At 38.2% G+C, this 24,727-nt stretch overlaps 1 protein-coding gene across 15 annotated transcripts in view; it reads right to left on the bottom strand.

Moving 5' to 3' along the window:
• Positions 1 to 3,019: 3,019 nt before the first annotated feature.
• ncam1a (neural cell adhesion molecule 1a) overlaps positions 3,020 to 24,727 on the bottom strand; it is a 260,638-nt gene continuing 238,930 nt past the window's right edge. For 10 of the 15 annotated variants that reach the window (XM_067375696.1, XM_067375693.1, XM_067375692.1 and 7 more), the window contains 4 exons: positions 23,551 to 23,731; positions 14,822 to 15,020; positions 11,610 to 11,726; positions 3,020 to 3,776 (listed from right to left, as the gene is read on the bottom strand). In XM_067375696.1, the coding sequence (XP_067231797.1) occupies positions 3,653 to 3,776; positions 11,610 to 11,726; positions 14,822 to 15,020; positions 23,551 to 23,731 (621 nt within the window). In that variant the 3' untranslated portion in view covers positions 3,020 to 3,652. Of the gene's footprint in view, positions 3,777 to 10,226; positions 10,313 to 11,609; positions 11,727 to 14,821; positions 15,021 to 19,850; positions 21,223 to 23,550; positions 23,732 to 24,727 lie in introns of those variants that run through there. The other 5 variants (XM_067375701.1, XM_067375700.1, XM_067375698.1 and 2 more) reach the window with 2 other exon arrangements.

The following is a 24,727-nucleotide window of genomic DNA, read 5'->3' on the forward strand; positions in this document are numbered from 1 at the left end:
TATGGGTCTTGAGAGAGGAAATGACATTGCTGTCTATGGAGGCTGAGCCATCGATTTTCAACAGAAATATCTTAATTTGTGTTCTGAAGATGAACGAAGGTCTTACGGGTGTCGAACGACATGAGGGTAAGTAATTAATGACAGAATTTTCATTTTTGGGTGAACTAACCCTTTAAGGTTTTGGATACAAATAATAATAATTGGACGAAAACCAGAAATTAGAAATGTTTTTTTTTTTTTTTTAAAGTTCTGTCATTAAAACTGAAACAAAAATAAATCTAAAAAAAGCACATAAAATTACTAAAATTAACATTAAAACCTGAAATATAAAAAATGCTAATTCATAATATTAAATACTATATGAGTATCAATACTAAAATAAGACTTCTGCCAAGTTAGCTTATTATAAACCCATATTTATGAAACATGAGCTTGTGGTCTCATTATGTCCTGAAGATCCTGCCCAGAACAGATCATGTGCATGTGAAAGGAAACAATTGGAGACAGACAAATATTTTTCTCATTTTATTGAACACAAGAATTTTTTTGACAGAATGAAGTCAGATTTCGTTGTTGGTTAGTATTTACAGCAGTGGCAGTGGGGGGAGAGAGGTGGAAGTGACATTTGATTTGTAAAAATCTGTATACAGCTGTGAGAAGGGCCTCTCAGTAGGGTATGAAGGGATGGATGTCTTATAAAGGTCTGAGATGAGAAGGAGATGACGAGAGATGCTTTTGGAAACAATCGTTTGTCTTTAAAGTGGCATGATGGCACGATTGCGGTGGTAAACCGTGTGTAAACGTACAAAAAAATTGGTCCCACATTAAATGGCAGTATGAATCAAAAGCTTGTTTTTCAGAGAGATCACAAGGAAGAGCTTGTATGCCTTCTGGTAAAGCCTCTCAGATGCTTATTAGACTGGAAACACTTTCAAATAACTTTCAGTATTAATACATTACACATGCTTAACAGAACACAAATGTACATTCAAAGACTTTGAAGTGTCATGAAACGATTATTTATATAATGTCATAAAACTGTTAATGAACTTACGGATCTGTTCCATAATGTTTAACAACTTAATAATGAAAGTTATTAAAACGTGTTACCATCCAATGCCATGAAAGCACTTCATGTTTGACTTGTAAAAGTCAAAATGTATGAATGACGAGTTTACTGACATTCAGAAAAATGTACAACAAATAAAGCCTTTGACATTTTCAGCTAGTTAGCAATTCAATTGGTAACCTTAACACCAGTTCAGAATACATTGCATGCTTATTTCATGTTTAAAAATTGGACCAAATGGGATGAACAAGTGATTTTGAAATGAATGGCGGGCGAGCAGACAAAATTCATTGAGACAGTTTTCTATGTGAATATATTTATATATGTATATATATATATACGTCTTATTTTGCATCAGTTAAATAGAGGCATGTTGTTGAGAATTTGAGAAGTCAAGTTTTAAAGAAAACCACGATCCATTTACACCCTCAGACCCAGAAGACCAAGTGACGACACATTTGAGCAAAAAACAAAACTATTATTTTCACAGTTTACAGATCTGGACCATCTGACAGCGGCTGGGTATGTTGTCACAGAGACAGTAGCGTCACTGCGGCCCGTTCAGACCGCAGGCCTGCATACGAGAGGATGTTTATATTGAAGGCACCAACTCCTTTTGTGTCCGTATTTCACTTCTGCTGCCATTGTGTTTTTTTTTTTACATCGTTTTTTTTTTTTTTTTTTTTTTTTTAATTCTTCTCATGATGAACATCATTTGAACTAACAGCTACGGCTTTCACAACCTATGGAAACTTTTTTTTATACTAGTACAAAGAACACACTGTATTCACACTAGGATTTTCACGCATTCACAGTGCACAAGCTTGCAGCCTAAAGAATGAGAAACACTGTACAAAAAAAGTCAGGCTGAATATTCTTTATGCTACGATCCACACCGGAGTACTATGGCTTAAATAAAAAATAAAACCAAGAATTTGGCCATTTAAGACATGAAAAAACAACAACAAACATTTGAATTTTTTATCAGTATCAAAGGGGCACTACTATTTTTTTAATGTAATGTTTATCATTGTGGGCAAATGCCAGTGGAGTAACCTAACGGGACGATCCGAGAGTGTTACACACAGCTGTGCGCCTGATGTTTTGAGGCCACGAGTGCAACAACTGTATCTTCATGTAACGCAGCAGCGGTGCTTGTACTGAACTCTCTAAAGGAGGCGTTCGATCCATATCTAAGAGCTCTGGGTTGTTCCTAATGTTTTTTTAAAAAGACTTGCGGGACATTTTTAAGCGAGGATCACAGCGGGAGACCACTTTGACTCTCAATCTTGCTTTAAAGACCTAAAGTAAATGAAAGAAACCCTAAGGTTCAGGGGAAATGGGATGCATTGTAATATGAAAGAACATGTAAGAAAAAAGTAGTGGTGATTTGTATAACCCTAACCACTAGTTCAGACCTCTACCCTGTGTAATCTTTTGTCTCAGGTTTGCAAACGGCGTGTTAAAGGGATAGTTCACCCAAAAATGAAATTCTGTCATCATTTACTCCCCCTCAAGTTGTTCCAAACCTGTATAAATGTCTTTGTTCTGCTGAACACAAAGGAAGATATTTGGAAGAATGTTTGTAACCAAATAGATCTCGGCCCCCATTGACTGCCATAGTATTTTTTTTCCTACTATGGTAGTAAATGGGGGGGCGATCTCTGCTTGGTTACAAAAAATATTTTTTCCAAACCTGTATAAATTTCTTTGTTCTTCTGAAGAATGTTTGTAATCAAGCAGATCTCGCCCCACATTGACTACCATAGTAGGAAAAAATTACTATGGCAGTCAATGGGGGCCGAGATCTGTTTGGTTACAGACATTCTTCCAAATATCTTCCTTTGTGTTCAGCAGAACAAAGACATTTATACAGGTTTGGAAAAACTTGAAGGGGAGTAAATGATGACAGGACTTTCATTTTTGGGTGAACTATCCCTTTAATGCGGGATTTCAGAGTAAAATGCTGTAAACACTCAGGGCTGGAATAAAACAAACAATCAAAAAAGGACATATAGAAAAATAATTCGGCAAAGCAAGCATGCTAAAAATCTATCGCTAACTCTGAAAAAATAACGTGAAAAATAAAATAAAATAAAATAAAATAAAAAGGCGGTTGCTTTTGTACATTATTTAAACACAAGTAAAACATCAAAACTGTTCCCAAAAACATTATTATGTGGCAGACAATAACGATGGCAATACTGCATGTAATAAGACGAAACATAACTGAAACAGCACTGTGGTCTGAAAGTGTGAAGGCAAAATCTACGGTTCCTCATTGTGATTCATTTCTCATACTGAACATCTTTGAAAGACACTGATCTTACTCAGACAGGTCGAGGAGAGTGAGACTAGAGGTGAAGGATTTTTCCCTCTTGCGTTTATGAAAGAAACGTTTCAAGAGTAATAACAAATGAAAAGTAAAAAATAAAAGGCATGTGCGCAAACTCTTTAGGCGCTCTATACATCTACAGATGTGTTTTGTTCTGCGAACTCAAAGAAGACAATGAAGAAAGAAACCCTTGTATTTGAGACGTGGTGGTGTGGTGCTGTCTGTCTGCGACTGTCGCCGATTCCGGATCACGCTTTGCTCTCGTTGCCGTTCGTCTGAGGGGCTTCATTGGGGACTGTCTTCACCTCCGCCGGAGTTTTCTTTACCTCTGTCTCTGGCGCTTTGCTTTTGTCATCTACGATGGTTTTTCCACTGGGGGGAAAAAGAGACGAGAAGATCATCAGCAGTGCCTTTCAGTCATCTGTTTGGCTGCTTCCTCCCTTTATACTGTTTCTAAGGATCAGCTCACCCAAAAATGAAAGTTCTGTTATGATTTATTTATCCTCGTGTTCTACTAAACCTGTATGAGTTTCTTCAGTGGAACACAAAAGATAAAGAACATCCTAGGCATTCAATGCAATACAACATGACAAACCAGAAAAGGATCCTAAAAGTGGCCCAAATGACTCATGTTTATTGTTAAGTCTTATATAACATTGTGTGATGAAAATCTTGACATTAGCCCTAGGTTTCCTTGGTACGTTCATGAGAAAAGTAGCAATGTCTTGACTTGTGAAGATTTGATACAGTTGAGTCGAATCTTGCCAATGAATCAGTTGAATGAATTAAACTGATCTAAAGTTTTTGTCCTTTAAAGGCATACTATGTAAATTTTTGCCACTAGAGGTCGCTTATTCATAACAAAGGCGTAGCTTGACGCATTGCAGTAAGCTAGATCAATATTAGGCATGGTAAAACATGGTTCTCGCTGTAAATCAAGAAAACGAGATTTAAACAATAAGACTTACTGTGTTGACTTGAGCTATATAACAGGATTAGTTTTCTGTCGATGAATGTATCAAAACAGTTCCTCACCTGTCTAATAAAACACATAATACATTAAAGCGTCTTTGGTGTTTCCATGGTTTCTACCAAATAAAACCAGAAACCGAGGGTAACACCGGGTCCTAACCAGACGCGCTGCGACACGCGATAAAAGGTATCTTTTCTGTGTGAATCTGAGTTTTTGTCCTAACCAGCCGTGACACGGAAATATTCTAATTTGGAAACAGTTTCTATTTCTGGATGGAACAGCAACACAAAGTATGGCAATGATAATATCAGGTACTGTTTATGTGCTTTATTTCATGGTAAAAACATCTAACGTGAGTTTGAATATCGTTCTGTGTTCCCAGCTTTTCAGCTGTAATGAAAACAACACTGGTTAATTCTCCTCAGATCTTGAAAATAAATAAATGGGCACAAGAACATTCAAAGTGTCAACTCACTGCGAACAAACAAGTGTATTCTATGACAAAGATTGTTTCAGTCACTCCCTATGTACTTTAAATAATGTTTAAATTGTGTAATATTTATGAATTGTACTAAGTACTTGCCCATTTCATTGTGTCTGCTGTGCTCTTGCCGAGAGAGCCCGCCCGCACCCTCTCCTGATTGGCTGTGGTTTTTGATTGATTTATCGCTTTTCATTTTTGCATCACGTCTAGTGTGGACAGTGAAATTGCTCGTCGCTGAAATCTTATCGCATCACGTCTGGTTAGGACACGGTGTAAGGCTGGTATGATGTAATTGATAGGCGATGCATGGACACGGTCCGTGTCCTGATTAAAACTGCTTATTTTTCAGGATTTAAACCTTCTTGGAAACATTTGGGATAATGCAAGTACACAAGGCAAAAAAAAAAAAAAAAAAAAATTTAAAATAAAAAATAAAACATTGTTCTAGTGGTTTTCGGATATTTAAATCCAAAAATCTTTAAGTCCTTTTATGCTCTTTAAAGTTGCACAGACACAGTAAAAACAGTAATAGTGTGAAATATTATCACAATTTAAAATAATTAATTTCTATTTTAATATATTATACAATATAATTTATTTCTAAGATGGCAGAGCTTAATTTTAAGCACCATTACTCCAGTCGTCAGTGTCACATGATCCTTCAGAGACCATTCTAATATGCTGATTTCTTATTATATAAAAGTATGAATTTCTTTCTTTAAAAAAAACAAAAAAACCTTCTAACTTTTAAACAGTATTGTGTATATAGTGCATGAGTCATATGGACCACTTTTATGAAGCTTTTGTTTTAGCTTCATTTCCCATTCACTGTAACTGTATAGAAAAAAAACCATTAAGTACATAATTAAATATCTTTTTTATGTCCCACAAAGGAAACAAAGTCATACATGTTTGAAATGACATGAGGGTGAATAAATGATAACAAATGTTCATTTTCAGGTGAACTGTCCCTTTAAGATTTGAGGGAACAGACTTCCGTGTAGCCAATCAATTTCACAGCTTAACTTAAAGGGATAGTTCACCCAAAAATGAAAATTTGATGTTTATCTGCTTACCCCCAGGGCATCCAAGATGTAGGTGACTTTGTTTCTTCAGTAGAACACAAATGATGATTTTTAACTCCAACCACTGCCGTCTGTCAGTCTTATAATGCGAGTCAATGGTCACACAATCTATAAGAGTCAATAAACATGCACAGACGAATCCAAATTAAACCCTGCGGCTCGTGACGGCACATTGATGTCCTAAGACACGAAGCGAATGGTTTGTGTGAGAAACTGAACAGTATTTATATAATTTTTTACCTCTAATACACCACTACGTCCAACTGCATTCAGCACTCACTTAATGAGGTCTGATTGCGCTCTGACAACGGCAGTGATGTCTCGCGCTTATACTTCAATGAGTGCCAGACATCACTTCCATTGTCAGAGCGTGATCAGACCTCACCAAGCGAATGCTGAACGCAGTTGGACATAGTGGTGTATTAGAGGTAAAAAATGATATAAATACTGTTCTTTTTTTTTTCGCACAAACCAATTGTTTCATGTCTTAGGACATCAATGTGCCGTCACGAGCCGCAGGGTTTAATTTGGATTCGTTTGTGCATGTTTATTGACTCTTATAAACTGTGTCACCATTGACTCGCATTATAAGACTGACAGACATCAACGGTTGGAGTTAAAAATCATAATTTCTGTTCTACTGAAGAAACAAAGTCACCTACATCTTGGATGCCCTGGGGGTAAGCAGATAAAAATCAAATTTTCATTTTTGGGTGAACTATCCCTTTAAGCTAACATTAAAGATTATTCATGAGCATGTATGAAGACAGAGGAACAGTGCATGCAGGTATGATTCATATCATATTGACTAAGATAAAGCTTGCTGTGATCAGTAAGAGCAGGACATTGGTGCAGAGAGCCCTTCTGCTGCATAGACTCAGCTGCAGAGACAATCCTCATAAACTACATAAATGTTAACCTCTCCCTTCGCGCTTATTGCCTGTGTAATAGTTTGTTGATACACAGAGCTCTTGTCTCTTGGGGTTGGGCTGGAGCAAAAGGCATAATAATAAATAATAAATCATAAATAAATGAAAATCATCCACTGCAAACTGCCTATTACTGAATATTTTACAGGCACATAGACATATTTTCTCAAGGGAGCTGACAGGGCACATAGTGGGCCTTGAAAAAAAGGAAGTTTACTTAAATTATTTCGCAGTAGGCTGATTCTTTCCGAGCGCTGATAATTCCTGTAATGGAATTGACTGTACTGATGTGCCAAATCATTTATAAATGCATAATGAACCACGAAAATTAAAGATGAGCTTTGCTGGCAGGGAATCGAGAGGGACAGTCCCTGTCACATTTCTAACACGTTCCCTTCAGTTCTATTTTTAGTACACCTGCCCTGCTGCGGGGCTGATATCAGCTGTGAATGACTGTTCATTATATTCGTCAAACGTGCCCGGACAGCAATGACAGCTGGCAGCTTCTTTCACAAAGTGGCGTGGGACCAACGGTGGCGGTGTCGAGCTCTCTCGGATACGGCAAAGTCACAGAGAGTCTTTGTGTAAAAGAGAATGGGCGTAGTGGAGTGAGGGTGTCTCACTTTACTATCTACACGATCTCGGTGGTACAACACAAGAGCTGGCTGCTCTGCCGGTGTCCGAGGTCTGAGCTGTTTATCCCATAGCTGAATGTCATTACACTCATCACAATAAAGCTATCTGATCACATTCTTGGCTCTTATGAAGAGCGGCCAAGTGTGCAGAGTCTCGCTGAACGACTGTGGCAGACACAAAGCTTCATTATTCCTTCTGAGTGAGCAGTGGTACTGCAAGCAAACCTTAGAATAACAGGACAAACGCGAGCTGTCATTTGTCAGTTTGCATCAACTCTGAAATATCTTGCAAAGTGCAAACTCTCATTCTCGAAAGAGGAAAAAACTCTGACTTTAGGCATCTTGAGAGTCTAAAGATGGCAGATTGAATTCTATTGATATTCTGTAGGTTCTGTGAAAACCAGGGAAGAGCTCAGGTAACTGAATATCTACAGATGGAGCCAATAAGCCCAGGTGGCAGCCAATGAGAGGCAGCTTCCCTGGAGTGTTCCAGCTCAAATTAGACAAGTGAGCCAAGCTGAGAGAAAGAGAGAGAGAGAGAGAGAGCAAGCCTGACTTGCTGACTGGGATGGCTGGGCCATACATAGAAAGTGCAAACTACAGAGCACAAATGGAAGTGGGGAAAACAAAGTCTCTGGTAAATATTTAACAAACGCCATGCTCCTGTTAATTCCCTGCTGGAAATCTTGGCTGGCTGTTTAACAGACGATTTTCTCTGTACTTCGCAACTGAGAGAGAGAGAGAGCGCTACTGAGGAGGCTGATTCGCGCGATTCTGGAGACGCTGCTACTTCTGGCTCCATTAGGCACTCCTACAAAGCTAGCAGGACAGAATCTGTCAGATGTGAAATGTTCGTTTAATTTTGTAATATGCACCAATGAAAGAATGAAACCACTGCTATTTAGAGGCACTGATACGATGCAAATGTGCTATAAAATAATGGTGCTACATTTTGCACTGAATTTTAACTACCATCATTCTGGTGTTTCTGGCACATTCAGAGGCATGGACCAAATCCACACAGATCTTGTGTCAGATGGAGAACAAGTCCAGGTTGGATTTGGCAAAGTTTGCAAAGTTCATGGCAGAAAATCTTTGGAATATTTTCAAGAGATTTGTTTGAGGCTGTTTGGATCAGCTAAACAAGACTCTAATTTAATTTGTGTTGTCTTCACAATGTTTCACAAAGACATTGTTTTCAATAACAACTGAATGCTGGTTTATTATTGTGGTGCAGGTGATTGCATATTTACACTACCATTCAAAGGTTTAGGGTGTGTAATTTTTTGAAAGAAGTCTCTTGTGCTTACAAAGGCTGCATTTATTTGATCAAAAAATAAATACAATATTTTACATAATATATTTTTTATTCATATTTTATATAGTAATAATAATAATAATATATTCCTGTGGTCTTCAGTGTCACATGATCCTTCAGAAATCATTCTGATATGCTGATTTGCTGCTTAAACCTCTGGTGCTCTTTGATCATTTTTGACCGAAATATTTTTGTGAAAAAAAGAAAAAGAAAACCATGGACATGATTCAAAAAAGGTTAAATTGTCCTGAAAAAAATAATTACAATTGTGCTTCTTGCAGTTAAAAATGACAGCATTGGAAATGAATAGGAGACGAATTTCATCTAGTGAAAACTTTTGGTACTGTGGCCAAAGAATCTCAGTGAAAGCTCATATTTTGAGATACTGTATCAAGCTCAAATTTGGAACACAACTTGTTTAGATTTATGGCTTTGATTTTCTTGAAGTTTGAGTAAAAAGTGTTATTGAAAATATATATTTCATATACAAATTTAAAATAATATTTTTTGTGCATTTTTCATAACAATAAATATAAAATTCTGTAACTTTTTAAAGTAAACTAAAAAAAAAGAAAAAACACATTTTTCACTTCTGCAATAATTTACAAAGTGCCATCTTTGAAAAGAGATCAAAATTAGAATGCTCTAAAGCATTTAAAATTTATGATAGTTGAAGTTGGAAATTTCATTTTCAGATCTATGCTCAAAACGTGAATAAATGGATTACAGTGTAAATATAATTTTGTACCAAAAAATCCCCTAAAAATACAAAATATTAAATAAAAAACATTATTATAACTAAAATATAGTACATTAATTTCATTAAAATTAAAAACAAATTCTAATAAAATAGGTCATTTTTGACAGACACGTGAAGAGCACCATTAAAAAACATTTTTTTTTAAAACTATTATCAATGGTAAAAAACACTTGTGGTGCTTATTATTTTTTTGTGAAAACTGTGATGCATTTTTCAGGATCCCAAACTTTTGAAGGGCAGTGTATCTGATCCTAAACATCACATACAAAAAGTGAAGTGAACTGTGATTGATGTTTACATGACAATCAGACACACTTTTTTCTGTCTAACTCTTTTGGACAGAATAAACCAATTGGGTTATTATTACTAAATTCAACCATCTGGCAATATAAAATCTAATAATGTAATAATAGTAATTCCCTCTATAATTAAAAAACAGTTTTAGAGTATTTTTTAGACTTTGTTCTTTACAAACTTTCATTCTTAATATATTTAAAGATACAGTACAGATTTTACCATCTGGTTGAAACAAATTGCAAGTTAAATGCAGAGTTGTTTTTATTTTACATCCATACTGCACCTTTAATGAAAATATTTTTCACTGCTGTTTTTTCCCTGTGTTTGTTACCAATAATAACCTTGTTGACTTGATCTGTACATCAGCTGGCCATCTGAAGTTGGCCATTTCACCCACGGGGCCACAAATGACACTGCACCTCGTCTGCTGTGTTAATGTAATTACAATGATCATACATTAGCCTTCTCTAAGATGGTCCTTTTTCAATAGCACCATTAAGGCTGCTAATTTATTTCTCACTGTCCTTTTCAGCTTTGAAAACCATCATTTAAAAACATCAGCTGTGGAATTGTGCCATTTGCGATTGCGTGGCTCATTGTGAGGCTCTGCCAACGATAATGGAGGAATCAATTAGCTTGCTCTGAAAAACAAAACTAAAAGAACAAATTTACACATTTATAATGCCGGTGTGTTTTGAAACGCCGTCCCTGAACAGTTTTTTACTGAGGTGCAAATAAACCGCACAAGCTGTCTCAGCGTACCAAGTCATCTTTCATTTGAATACGAAAGGGAATACACCAAGATTGAAGATGCAGGAGGAACCTGATGAAATTCTGATAAGAAGTGAGAAGAAACTGAGTGAGGAAGGGGGGTGATGAAGAACACAGGTGAGAAAGTGGAGATGGTTAAGGACAGGGACACAAACACAACTAAACATCTAGAGGTGGCCATACTCGTCCTGGTTGGGTGCGGACGGTGTGCTGGAGGACTCGCTGGAAGGCTTGCCCAGCGCATCCTTGGCAAGGTCACTATCTGTGGTCTGGTGGGCTCCTCCCTGTACCTGAGAGTCCTTACTTTGGGGGGGATTGGCCGGCTCAACAGGGCTCTGGCCAGCGGCTTTGGCCAGATCTGCAGGGGTTGAATCAGAAGGCTGGGGGGCTTCTAAGGACTTTGAGGTTTGACTTGGGGGCGTATCGCTCAGGTCCACCAGAGGGGCCACGGCTGCAGGAGCAGCTTGCGGGGAGGTGGGAGAGGTGACGCTAGGTTTGGGGGTGCTGGATAGGGGAGTAGGTTTAGGAGACGCTTTAGGGTTGGCCGCAGGGGCGGTGCTTGAGGTAAGGGTGGTGCTATCGCTAGCAGGACTGTCAGTGCCGGGGTCTGAGTTAGTGGTTACAGAGGGAAGCAAGTCCACTACTGTTGCTGTGGTGTCAGCAGCGTGCCTGTGAGGACAGCGGGAAGAGAGAAAGAGGAGAGACGGGGGAAAAAAGATCCACACAAAGAAAAAGGAGGGGGAGAGGAGGGAGGGAAGGAAAGCCAAGGCAAAATACACATACACAAGTAAGTCCAACATGCATTTCAAAATAAAACATACCATGTTAGGTAATCGCAAAACGTGAGGGGTGTGTAGAATCTAAAGAATTAAACTACCACAGAGAGACCGCTGAAGGAGATGTTAATAACAAAGGACCAGACATAGATTGAGTGTGTGTTTTTAGGGACTCACTCTGGGTCCGTCAGAGGGGTGGTCTCATTGGGTTCAGTGGGGCCTCCTCCCTCATGGTTTGGTGTGCGCTCTTCCTCAGTTCTTACCTCCACAATGGGCTCCTTAGACTCATCCTTACTGTAAAAGATGACACACCAGAGTTACCAAGACAAACAAACATCACAAATGGCTATTTGGCTCACAAATATGCCCTGAACATCGTTGGCTTACATACAGTAGATCATGGTTAAAATTAGTAGCATCAGTTAAAATGGACTGACAGTTATAATCAAATCACATGGCATCATTTTCTGGCAAAAGTGTATTTATATTAATTTACAGCTGTTATAGTTAAAGGTGCCCTAGAATTAAAAAATGAATTTACCTTAAATAACAAGAGTTCAGTACATGGAAATGACATACAGTAAATCTCATTTGTTTAAAAGACCTCCGATGAACAGGCGACTCTCAACATAACACCAACTGTTATGTAACAGTCGGGATCATTAATATGTATGACCCCAATATTTGCATATGCCAGCCCATGTTCAAGGCATTACACAAGGGCAGCCAGTATTAACGTCTGGATTTGTGCACAGCTGAATCATCAGACTAGGTAAGCAAGCAAGGACAATAGAGGAAAATGTCAGATGGAGCAATAATAACTGACATGATCCATGATATCATGATTTTTTTAGTGATATTTTTAAACTGTCTTTCTAAATGTTTCGTTAGCATGTTGCTAATGTACTGTTAAATGTGGTTAAATTTACCATCGTTTCTTACTGTATTCACGGAGACAGAGCCGTCGTTATTTTCATTATTAAACACTTGCAGTCTGTATAATTCATAAACATCTTCATTCTTTATAAATCTCTCCAACAGTGTGTAATATTAGCTTTAGCCACGGAGCACAGCCTTAAAAAATTCAGAATCAAATGTAAACATCCAAATAATACTATACTCACATAACCCGAAGCTAGGGCTGGGTATCGTTAAAATTTTTTCGATACCGAGACGATACCGATACCTTGACTTCGATACCGATACCTAAACGATACCTTTTTCGATACCAATTTTATAAAATCTGTTTAAACAAGATTACATAACCTCAAAAAAAAATCTTTGGTTTTATATTTTAACTTTGTTGACCTTTTTTCAGACTCAAAGACTCATCTCCTGAGCCACTGCGGGGAATAATAAAAAAGCACAAATTAACAAAATTTACCCAACACAATAAATCAGTGCAAATAGTTTTAATAAAGTTTAGTTTTCAATGCAAACATTCAGTATGTGAGGCTCTTTTTAAATCACTCAGCAAATGTTCTTCTTCAAAAAAATAATTATTATTAACAAGATCAAAGCGGAAGTAAGAGTGACGCAAGTTCGTTGCGTCTTACCGTGAAATAAGAGTTCTGTGTCTTTATTAAAATCAACACATTAATGATTCATCTCTCATCCACCCGCAATTAATTTGAATGATATTTTTTTATTACTTGGCCCGACCCGCAGATTATCCGCAGTATCAGGAGGACGCGGATACCCCTTTTTCAGCAGAATTGTTCGCGTTCTGGAGCCAGAGGCAGAGCCTGTGCTCGTGCAGGCGAACGAGCCAGTCACGAACCGGTCGCGTGTTTCCATAGACTTGAGGGACGAAAGCTGTAAAGCTGCTGTGTGTTGTACCTGTCCATAACTAGTCTAAAAAACATCGCACGTTCCGCTGTTTCTGCAGGCAGTGCGACACTTTTGTTTTCTGTTAACAGTATCTGTAGTGAACCGGCTGCTCAGATAAACAGCCGTTTCTCACCCGTCCATTCGGAGATAAACTAAAAACGAAACCGTTGATTCACTCGCCCTCTCGTACATAGGGTCTCTCTCGCACGTATAGTTTTATATATTTAGATATAAATAATAATGTAGCGCAACGTTACTTGCTCCTCAACGAGACAGCGAAAGCATTTCTCCGCCCCTCTCCTCGGCTCCATTCTGAGGTACCGAAATTTGGTACCGAATGACAAAGACACTTTTCCATACTCGATAGTATCGAGGCAGTTCGATCGGTACCTAAAAAGTATCGAGTTCGGTACCCAGCCCTACCCGAAGCATACATGCAGTATGCATGACGAACATTTTGTAAAGATTCATTTGAGGGTTATATTATGCACTGTATTATAATCGAGAGTTCGGGGGGCAGGGAGCGCGAGATTTAAAGGGGCCGCGTGCTAAATCGGTGCATAGTTAATGATGCCCCAAATAGACAGTTAAAAAAATTAATAAAAAAAAATGTATGGAGTATTTTGAGCTGAAATGTCATAGACACATTCAGGGGACACCTTAGACTTATATTACATCTTGTGAAAGAACGTTCTAGGGCACCTTTAAAATAAATGTGAGGAAAAAAATTCTTGAAAAACATATGGTGCTTAAAAAGCTATTATCATATTTATTTAACAACTGTCGGCAGGGCAGGTAATGAAAAAATTATATTACATGAAAACTGTTCATTTATTTTATTTGGATATACGTAACTCCTGTTTGAACCACCCACTCTAAGCAGGACTCCCGAATGGGAGTTGGGCACTCTAACAAGAAGGCTAAAGACCACAGTCTCTAGCGTCAGTCCGTTACATTCATGATAAACAGCACTTTTAGAACCATATTTTTTTACACATTTATATACATTTATCATGTTTGTGAAACTGATGCCAGTTCAAGTAAAGAAAAAACATTCTTTCATAAAAAATGTTTTATAAAACATGATGCTAATAATTGCTTATTTTGTAAAACTGCTGGCAGGACAGGTCAAAAAAAAATATTTAAAAATATAAATATACTCACCAAAAATTACTTTCCGACACATAAAACAGTATGGTGTTATAAATAATATATGGTTGAGGCCTTCAGAGCAATAAAATTATGTAAAAGTCTGGATATAATAACTAGCTAGATTTAAAAAACACCAGGTTTTCTTGAAACAGAGTTTTCAATGACTACTAAAACTCTCATTCCTAACCAGCATGCACCTCTCCTCCTCTTCTCTTATCTTAACACTGCTGCCATGAGCCAATATTCACATCATTCACATTCATGAAGTCAGATATGTCACAATCAGCCCTGCCTCAAGCCCTCCTCTAGAGCTGATGGGGGCGATAATGATGGGAGAGCAGTGATGGATGACGTTATCGGACAAGGGAACACACACAGATGAGAGGGGAAGGAAAAGACAGGCTCACGTGAAAGCGGCTTTTCCCTCCTCGATATCCTTGCCCTTGGCAGAGGGCCCAGACTTGCCACAGAAGTTGACAGCGATGCACATGAGGAGGCCGCACTTGTTGAGGAAGTAGCATGTGACATCCACACCGAAGAGGAGCAGGATGAAGACCACGATGAGGATGCCCACGATAGCCCCGGTACCCAAACCTGAGCTGGTTTCTTTGGGAAGGAGGAAGAGAAGAAAGTCAAAATGAAATTATGTCATTGAAGGCCAGGCTTTAAAGTGTGAGGCTTTTCCACAGTGCCATAGTGATCTAAGCAATCTAGAAATTCATTACATTTCTATACAATCTATTGGTTGTCCTATTTTAAGGTGAGGTGAAGAGATTGGTTTGTTGAAGTCATTTAGAACTAAAGCCAATACACACCAATAGTAACCACATTAGGGTGAATTCACTAAACAATATACATTAAAACCTGCATCTTTTCACTAACCACCAGCAATTCAGTTAACCAGATACTAAATGTGCTGAAATGTACTGCTTTGTGTTTAAATTAAAGAGATAATTCACCAAAAAATGAATATTCTGTCATCATGTACTCACCCTCACGTCTTTCTTTATTCTGTGGAAGATTAAAAAAAAACAAAAAACAACTGTTTCAACAGTTTATCTCCATACAATGAAAGTCAATGTGGTGCAAAACATCACTGGACCCCATTGACATCCATTATGTGGACAAAAAAAAAAAAAAAAAGACATTTTTTAAAATTTGTTCAAGCAGAACAAAATACATACAGGTTTTAAATGACTTGAGGGTGAGTAAATGATAGAATGTTCATTTTTGCGAGGACTAACCCTTTAAGTCATTGTTTTTAGTGTAAACATGCCCTCCTTTCTGTGTAAATTGGGAATATTTTAGATTGAACCTCAAAAAACGTCATGTCATGCCTTCCAAGAGTGGTTAACAGAATTGTATTTGTTTGTGTACATTTTCTATTAATCAAAGCAGCAGTGATTCATCAACTGATCAACAAGCGATAGCGAAACGCATTATAACCGGGCTTATGTCCAAATGCGTGTAGATGAGTCCCTTTTACACATTTTAAAGAGGTGCTCGGATCACAGTGGTAAAACCATGCTGTACAGTTCCAGAAAAGAACAGGAATTGCGCAGTGCAAAAGCACAGATTTTGTGGGCATGTTTGCACCGTTACTTGATTTGCATAATTCCTTCACAGGATCACTGAAACAAGCATTTGCAAATAAACACTTCATTCTATAGTGAATTCCCCCCATGATGTTTAGGTTCTCACAGATTGTCAAAATGGATGCATTCCATGTGTTATCCAAACAATATACAACATAACATCACATACAGCGTCATTCTGAAGCAGGGCATTCATTACTCACATGGAAATGAACCCACAGCATGCTTATTCAGAGACTTAATTAAGTCTCTTTGTACAGAACTTCAGCAGTCTTGTTCAGAACATTAACTACAAGGCTTGTTCTGTTCATATTCATGCACATATTTCAACAGAGAAATTGCACTGGCATGGAACGGTGAAGATAATCATATTATTCAGCTCTTAGCGCATTCACTTGCGGGGTAACCTGCGTAAACATATACAAACACACACACAAACGGAAGCCATACTAATGGAAATACAGAAAACAACATGTTAAAGGAACAAAGATGAGACGAGATGGACAAACACAAGCAGAACTGTGTTTTCAGCGCATGAAAACACAGACTACTTACCAGGAATGACAAGCTACACCATGAAAATGCTAAATAACTACAGGATCTACTAAAACAGGCACGCATGGTCCGGATCAGTAAACAAAATGCACCTATATGGCTCTTTACACTACATCAGTAAACGTGGCAATTCATACTGATTCAATCTTCTTCTATGCTTCCACTATGTTTTATTAAATCTAGCAATGTTGCAATATTTGATTCAGATGTGGGAAGAGCACTTTGATGTTATGAAGATGATACATTTTCAAGAGGTCATCATAAAAGGTAAACCATTTGGATGAAAAACATGATTTTGGACTAATAAAGGGACATATGAGGGGGGCTAAAATTAAACCTTTGACAGATTTTAATAGTAAAATAAAATAAAATACATGTGGGTGTATATATATAAACAACTGAGATAAGTAAAAAGATCTAAAACCTACTATCATAAAGCGGTTGTTTTGTAATAGTTATTAATTTTGTAGAGTAATCCAATTCACTTTCTTCAATATATATATATATATATATATATATATATATATATATGTATATATATATATATATATATATGTATGGACACACACAGCTTTGATTAAATGATATACGGGCTGCAAAAATTGAGCTAACAGTGTATTGTTAGCCTAACACATATTGGTATTTTATTCAAGTATTCTTGTGAGTATACAGCCATAGATTATACCGTGAATTAAGAAAAAACAAGCTGAGTGAATTTGCAATTAGGCATATATCGAGTTCTAGGCAACTTTGTATGAAGTGTCTCTAATGAAACGTCCTTCTAAATCATTGATGGAACCATATAAAGACTTAAAACACATCTACATGTATCAAGGAGATCATGAATTATGGATGCACTCAGCAGAGACCTGGAGGAAAAATGCATTAGACAAAACTGTTCTAAGGAATAAAAAACACCACATTAACAACCTGCAGCTCTACTTGAGCATCAGAAAAAAAAAAAAAAAAATCATGATGTACTGCTCTCAGAAAGCTCTGCTCAATATATCTACAATAAACCAAAACATAATGTGAACTTTAACCAAGAAACCTGTTTGATAGGTAATCTCATGCTGTAGACTTTGTGATGAAATCTAGCCATCGGAGCAGTCACCATGCTCTGTGGAAGTGTATCGGAGGCTGACAGATTTAATCTACCGGCCAGCCAGGAGAGGGCCGAGAGCACTTCTCCTAGCTTGGGGCGCAGAGTGGGCCGCAGTTGTTTTCCTGAGCTTCAGCCTGCATTTTAACAAGTGCGATAAATCACGGCACACATCTGAGCACAAAGGCCGTCTCACTGAGCTCCCTCACCGGCCAAAAACGCCCTGCTCTGCTGACTCAGCAGTGTGTTTAAAAGGTCTTCTGGACGCTCCATCTCCGCATATTCCAAACCTTATCCCATTCTGAATACTAAAAAATTGGTGTGTTCCTGAACAAAAAAAAAGTGCATGTTATAGTTGAGTGTTGGGTTGAATCAAGGAGGTTTGGAATACAGTTGGGTTAGCCGTTAACATTCCCATTAATCATGGGCACTATGATATGACAATATTTTTAAGCTAATCACCTGAGCTGTACTGTAAATGTCATGTGATTAAAGGGTTAGTTCACCCAAAAATGAAAATTCTGTTATTAATTACTCACCCTCATGTCATTCCACACCTGTAAGACCTTTGTTCATCTTCAGAACACAAATGAACACAATTTTTTTTTTATAAAATCCGATGGCTCAGTCCAAACAGTTCATGTGACTACAGTGATTCAACCTTAATGTTTTGAAGCGACGAGAATATTTTTTGTGCACCAAAAATATAAATAAAATAACTTTTTTCAACTTTTTTTTCAACTTTATTCAACAATAGCTAAGATGGGCGATCTCAAAACACTGCTTCATGAAGCTTCGAAGCTTTACGAACCTTTTGTTTCGAATCAGTGGTTCGGAGCATGTATCAAACTGCCAAAGTCACGTGAACTATTGAAATTTCGAAACACTTATGACGTAACGAAGCCTCGTTTACTGAGATCACATGACTTTGGCAGTTTGATACACGCTACGGACCATTGATTCGAAACAAAATATTTGTAAAGCTTCGAAGCTTCATGAAGCAGTGTATTGAAATCACTAGACATTGTTGAATAAAGTTGCTATTTTGTTTTTTTGTTTTTTGGCGCACAAAAAGTATTCTCGTCACTTCATAACATTAGGGTTGAACCACTGTAGTCACATGAACTGTTTTAAATACGTTTTTAGTAGCTTTCTGGGGAATGAAAAGGGAGTGTTATTCCTGTCTATGAAGGACTCACTGAGCCATTGGATTTCATCAAAAATACCTTAATTTGTGTTCTGAAGATGAATGAAGGTCTTACGAGTGTGGAATGGCATGAAGGTGAGTAATTAATGATATAATGTTCATTTTTGGGGTGAACTAAACCTTTAATTACAATGCAACCACAGGAAAATGCTGTATTTGACAATGCTGATTGGCTGATGGAAAAATATAATATAATATAATATAATATAATATAATATAATATAATATAATATAATATAATATAATATAATATAATATAATATAATATAATATAATATAATAGCAGGGGCTAGATGCTAGCTCATGCTAATTTGCCAAACTTTTACCCTAAAAAATAGAGAGGATTGAAATTGAAATGTGCAGCCTTAACAATTTGTGAAAATCTACTGAATGTAACTTATCAGCCCGTAACAGCCCGTTTTATCCTTCACGGTGAGGTCATTGCAAATGTTCAGTCTGTTCCGAGGACTCTCAGGTTATTCAGACACCTCCAGACTTGACACTTGCCTCCGTCTCCAGTCACTGTCAGTGATAAGTGTGAACAAGTGGCACTTCTGCCAGTGCCAAGTTTGGATTCTCAACTCATTTTGCCTCTGGTTCTAGTCTGAATGAAGCTGATGATCCATCCGGGGTGGCATTTAACATTCCAGACGGGGCCAAACGGGGTGTTGCTTTTCTGATGAAATGTCACCTAGCACCAACACACAATGATTAAGGACAGAAACGCACCTGAATATGAATGATGAGCCCGACAAATTGATTGGCACATGCGTTTCCAGGAGTCAAAACTCCGGGGCGCATCACTTTATTACCATGAGAATCCATTCCAAAATGGGAAACAAATGCTACTCCATTTTATTGAACAAACGACCCCCATTCCCTCCTCCCATTTAATTTCATAACCCTGCCTTATTTATATATGAGCTTTGTTTTTTTTTTTTTTAACTGTAAGACACTTAATTACATTAGTTGCACTTTACTCGACACCCTCCCAGGAAATGCCTGCATAGGTCTTGCATAATAATGGGCACTCATATCTCTGCTCCCGATGGCATACGGCAGCCTTTGACATGTAAACTGACCACCACCTTCTTTAATACGGACAGTCGGCTGGAGGTCAATCGACATCCACGCCTGAACCTGGCCATCGCTAATGTACAAATCTGATTTATACGCTTACAACGGAGGTGGTGCCATGCACGCAAGAACGCTTGTGGGTTTCGCATTAAAATTCAGTCTGGGGGGGTGTTTATGTTAAATCCCGTCTAAGCAATAAAAACAGACTTAAGGAATTTACCATTTCAGAGTAGAGATGCTCAATCAGAAGTACTGAAGAACACTCCTGCCCTTTAAAAGTAAAAAGCTCAGTGGGTCCCTCTGAACTGACATTGAGCACCATGTCATTATGGGACAAACACATGAAACGGTCACGCATTACGGTCCCATGCAAGATTTCGACTCAAAACCATGTTGTGTTCGTTAAAACACAAAATTAACAAATCTAGCTTACCGTATTTTCTTAAAACCTACAATGATTACTGCATGACACCATACTGGTATGTGTATACAAAAAAATGTATTACAGAACAGAATTAAATTACACTGTTGAAAATGACACTTATTGACGTCAATGAGTTTAACAGCAGTAGCATTAGTTTTGAATGGTCTTTTCAAGTAAGAAGCAGAGAAGAAAATGTAAATAAAACTCCATTACAGAAAGTATATATTTTCTGAATCATCTAAAATTATGTACATTTTGTCACAAAATACACGTTTTCATGTCAACACACACATTTGGTGCCTATTCTTTAAAAACTCCCTTCCAAAATCAGTTAATATCTTAATAATAAACAGAAGAAGAACAAAAAAATAAGAAGAAAATTAATGAAGGTGATCAAAAAGGACTTTTTATCTCCTAAATGGGCCCTATAGAATGATTATATCGAGATTAACATCAAGAGACTAGGCGTCTTGATAGGGAAAGATTTTCTACAACATTCCCAAAAAGTCCATGGTCTGAAAAACACCTTTTCAAATACACCAACGCTGCCTTGCTTAAACATAGAACTAATAAGAAACTGAAAATGACAAGAAACAAAAAAGAAAACAGAATGATACAAGCACCGAACACTCTGCTTAATTCCGATAACATGTCACTGATATTCTTTTATGTTTGTTTGTTTAGCCTGCGAGAGGATCAGAAGGCGTAGAAAACTGAAGGGTGTGGCTGAAGAGTGGACGGGGCTCCTCTCCTCTGGCGAGCCCCGGTTTATGAGAGCACTAGCACAGTCAGCATGGAGAACATGAGAGTGACGAGAGCGGACGTCACAGAGGAGCAGCCAAGGGTCGCTGAGACCACACATCCCACACCACCACACCAAAAAAAGACACCCGAAGACCACAGGGACAGAACACAGGAAAAGAAAAAACAGGCAAAAATGGAAAAAAAAAAAAAAAAAACCCAAAACAAAAACATTTTGAGTGCGTGTTTGAAAATGCGATGGTCCGGTGATGTCCGATTTTACACATGGAGACAGAAAAAGGGAAAGAGGGAGGGAAGGAAAAAACAGGGAAAGAAATTGGGAGAGGGAGAGAGAAAAAAGAGAAAGACAGAGAATAGGTCAAATACAGAAATTAAGTTTGAAAGGTTAATCAAGATTAGAAAAGAATATCAAAGGAAAGTTCAAGCAAGTTAGTAAAAACCAAAGTAAAAAGGCCGTAGCATGTTAAAAGCACAGCAAATGACAGCAAAGTCGAGAAGGAAAGGACAACGATAGCCAAATGATGGGAAATACGGAATGATAAGGAACACGAAGACGCACACAATCAAGAAACACGGATCAGACAACGTTCCTGGTATTTGAAATGATCGTTTTTACCACAAATTTTGGTAAATCTTTCTTTAAAGGTGAAGTGTGTAATTTCTGAGCTACTATCATCACCAAAACTGAGTTGCAAACTCCCCCATCTGCAATTGGTCGGTTGAACAGATAGCCCCGCCCCAAACTCATGGCATTGGTCAATGTTGGAGTAATGTTTTGAAAGTGCCACTTTTTGGAGAAACTTCATCTACAAATAGCTTATTTTTTAGTTGCTCCTGCATTATATAGAGAACTATTTTCAAATGAATTATTATTAAATAAAAAATACACACTTCAGGCTTTAACTAAGTGCTTCCAGAAAATTATAATTAATTAAAATAACTCTACATGGAATTAGGGAAAAAACAGGCTTTCATCTTTTTGAGTTGCAAACACCAGGGAAATGTTGCCGAGTCAGAAGACAAGGTGAAACAAACAGGTTATGATGCAATACAGTGTAATACTCTGCTGGATGACTGAATGAGTTTTTGGATGTTACTTAAACTGCACAAACGTTAACGGGCATTGTATTAGAACAGCTTTTCCTCCATGTCAACTGTAGCTGGGGAGATTTGGATTACAGGAAGTAGAGATTCAGTATTTGTCTTGCGACCAGGGGTTGAGCTCAACCTGCTCCCTGTACCGTACCAAAATCCACTGCCTCCCTTTTTTAATTCCTGCCAAACTCTCAATGTGTTCAATGTCTGCAAAGCAAAGGAATACGTTGTGTAATAATAAAAGCGTCCCAGATGGTTCCACGTGCTTCTAACCTGCCTCACGCACACTGGTCCGAATATAAGAAGCATGAATTGCTGTTTTTGGACCATCTTTTCTAACGGCAGCTGCTCCATCTGAGGCAATGCAGATGTTAGGTTAAAAATAAATCTGCTTTTTAAACTTCCACATGTTACACACTGAGATTAACAACTCTGCAATGTGTAAGTGTGGCGAGTTGGGAAAAGGGACAAAGGAAGGCTTTTCTATCCATCTGAACCTGTCTTGCACAAGTGCTCCGAGATCCAAAGCTCCCACTGCTATATGGCTGCTTCCCACTAAGCGGATGAGAAAAAGCAGGTCTCTTGGCCATGCACCGGCAGATGCCTGTTAGGTCCTCAGTAAAGCATTAAACCATTAATCCTGTTGAGGCGTCATCATGCAAAACCAGAGGATGCATCCCCACTGAGAGCGGGCAGATAGTCAGCCCTATTCAATCGGTCTGCCGCAATGAGCCTGAACTGAGCCTCAGTTCAGCCCCGAGAAAAAGAGACAGAGGAACAGAGAGAGAAAGAGAGCGAGGGATGATCTAAGGCCCAATTTTTATCAGTGGGGAAGCAGCTCACAAGAAAACAAAAACACAGCAATGCCATTGGAGCACAGACCAAACGAGCCCGTGGTGGAGGGGGAGGATGGTTTAACGGACCTGCTGTGGCTTTTTTGCCTCCCGAGTGCCAAATAGAAAATCTCATCTCCACTGATATCATCTGCAATCGCTCCAAGATGAGCAATAAAGCCGGCTGCAAGAGTTAGGGGGAGGCTGCCAGAGGGGTCAGGGCTCTGGAGAAGAGCTGAAGGTCTCCAGGCTTCACCCCTGGCCACCTCTCACAGATGTTTATCACTCTTATTACTCTTAGATTGTGTTAAATCAGTCTCTAGAGGAGGCCAGGCCACAACCTGAATTGACACAAGGGTGGCCCGTATAATCCACAACAAGACCTGCTAGTAGGATGGGGTTAACAGGGGTTGAGGTGAGGCGGTCGGGCTGTTGGCTGCTCTGGCTGGCAGTGGCTGTGCTTCAGGGTTAGGGGGTGGGCTGTACCTGGGATGGCGGTGGGTTCTGGCAAGGTCCTGAAGGAGAGTTTGCCGGGATTAGATCGTCCTCGCTGGTTTTCGGCTATAACGGAGACCTCGTACTCCGTGTTCCACTCTAGACCCCGCAGCACAACGTACTCGCTGCCGTTGGGCAGGCGGATCTCTGGCTTCCAATCCTGGCGATGTTTCTACAGATGCAAAAGTGGACACACTTTAAGCACAGATGGGGGTAATGACATGATGCTCTTTTTTTTGTCAGGACCTAATTTCTTCAAAAATACATAAAAATGCAATTCACACTTACACTGACTTAAAATACACATCTTCTATGATTAGTATGTTATTTTCTGAAGTAAAAATTAACTTTTGTTTGGAGGGACCTGACAGTGTCAGGGTGATGGAATTCTCCTCCTGATTTCATAAAGAAGAAAAAAGCCTAATTTATAAATATAAATATTTAAAAAATATATATAATAAAAAACAATTTAAAGGTGCATTGTGTAAATTTTAGTGGCATCTAGCTAGTGAGATTGTGAACTGCAATATAGAGAAGCTATGGTGACCAACACAAGACAAAGATGTCGTCGTCTGATACAGAAGAGAGTAGCTAGTCAAGCAAACACACTCTGTAGAGCAGTTTGTCCATTTAGGGCTACTGTAGAAACATGGCGGCGCAAAATGGCGAATAAACATGTGAGGGGACACGTGGTGTATGTAGATAGAAATGGCTCTTTCTAAGGTAATAAAAACATAACGGTTCATTATGTAAGGTCTTTATACACTACTGAAAACATAGTTGTGTATATTATATAGCATTTCTGTCAATAGATCCTCCTAAAATTTACACATTGCACCTTTATTGAAATATTTATGTAAATATTAACAAAACTCCTTAATAATATGGAGAATGTCTTCCAAATCAAAGACATACGGTGCCACCAACATGCAAAAAAAAAAGAAAAAAAAAAAAGAAAAAAAAGAAAAGGAAATGATGTCATAGAAAGGAACCCTGCAGACCCTCATCATTGTCGCTTTACATAAAATATACACTGTGTGCAGAATTATTAGGCAAGTTGGTTTTCTGATCATATGTTTTTTTCCAAGCACATTTTACCAATTCCAATCCACATCAATCTTAATAACTACAATTAATATTGTTTTTAATCATTTATAAGTGATATATA

Source organism: Chanodichthys erythropterus, chromosome 22 (genome assembly GCF_024489055.1).
Source record: "Chanodichthys erythropterus isolate Z2021 chromosome 22, ASM2448905v1, whole genome shotgun sequence".
Taxonomy (NCBI): Eukaryota; Metazoa; Chordata; class Actinopteri; order Cypriniformes; family Xenocyprididae; genus Chanodichthys; species Chanodichthys erythropterus.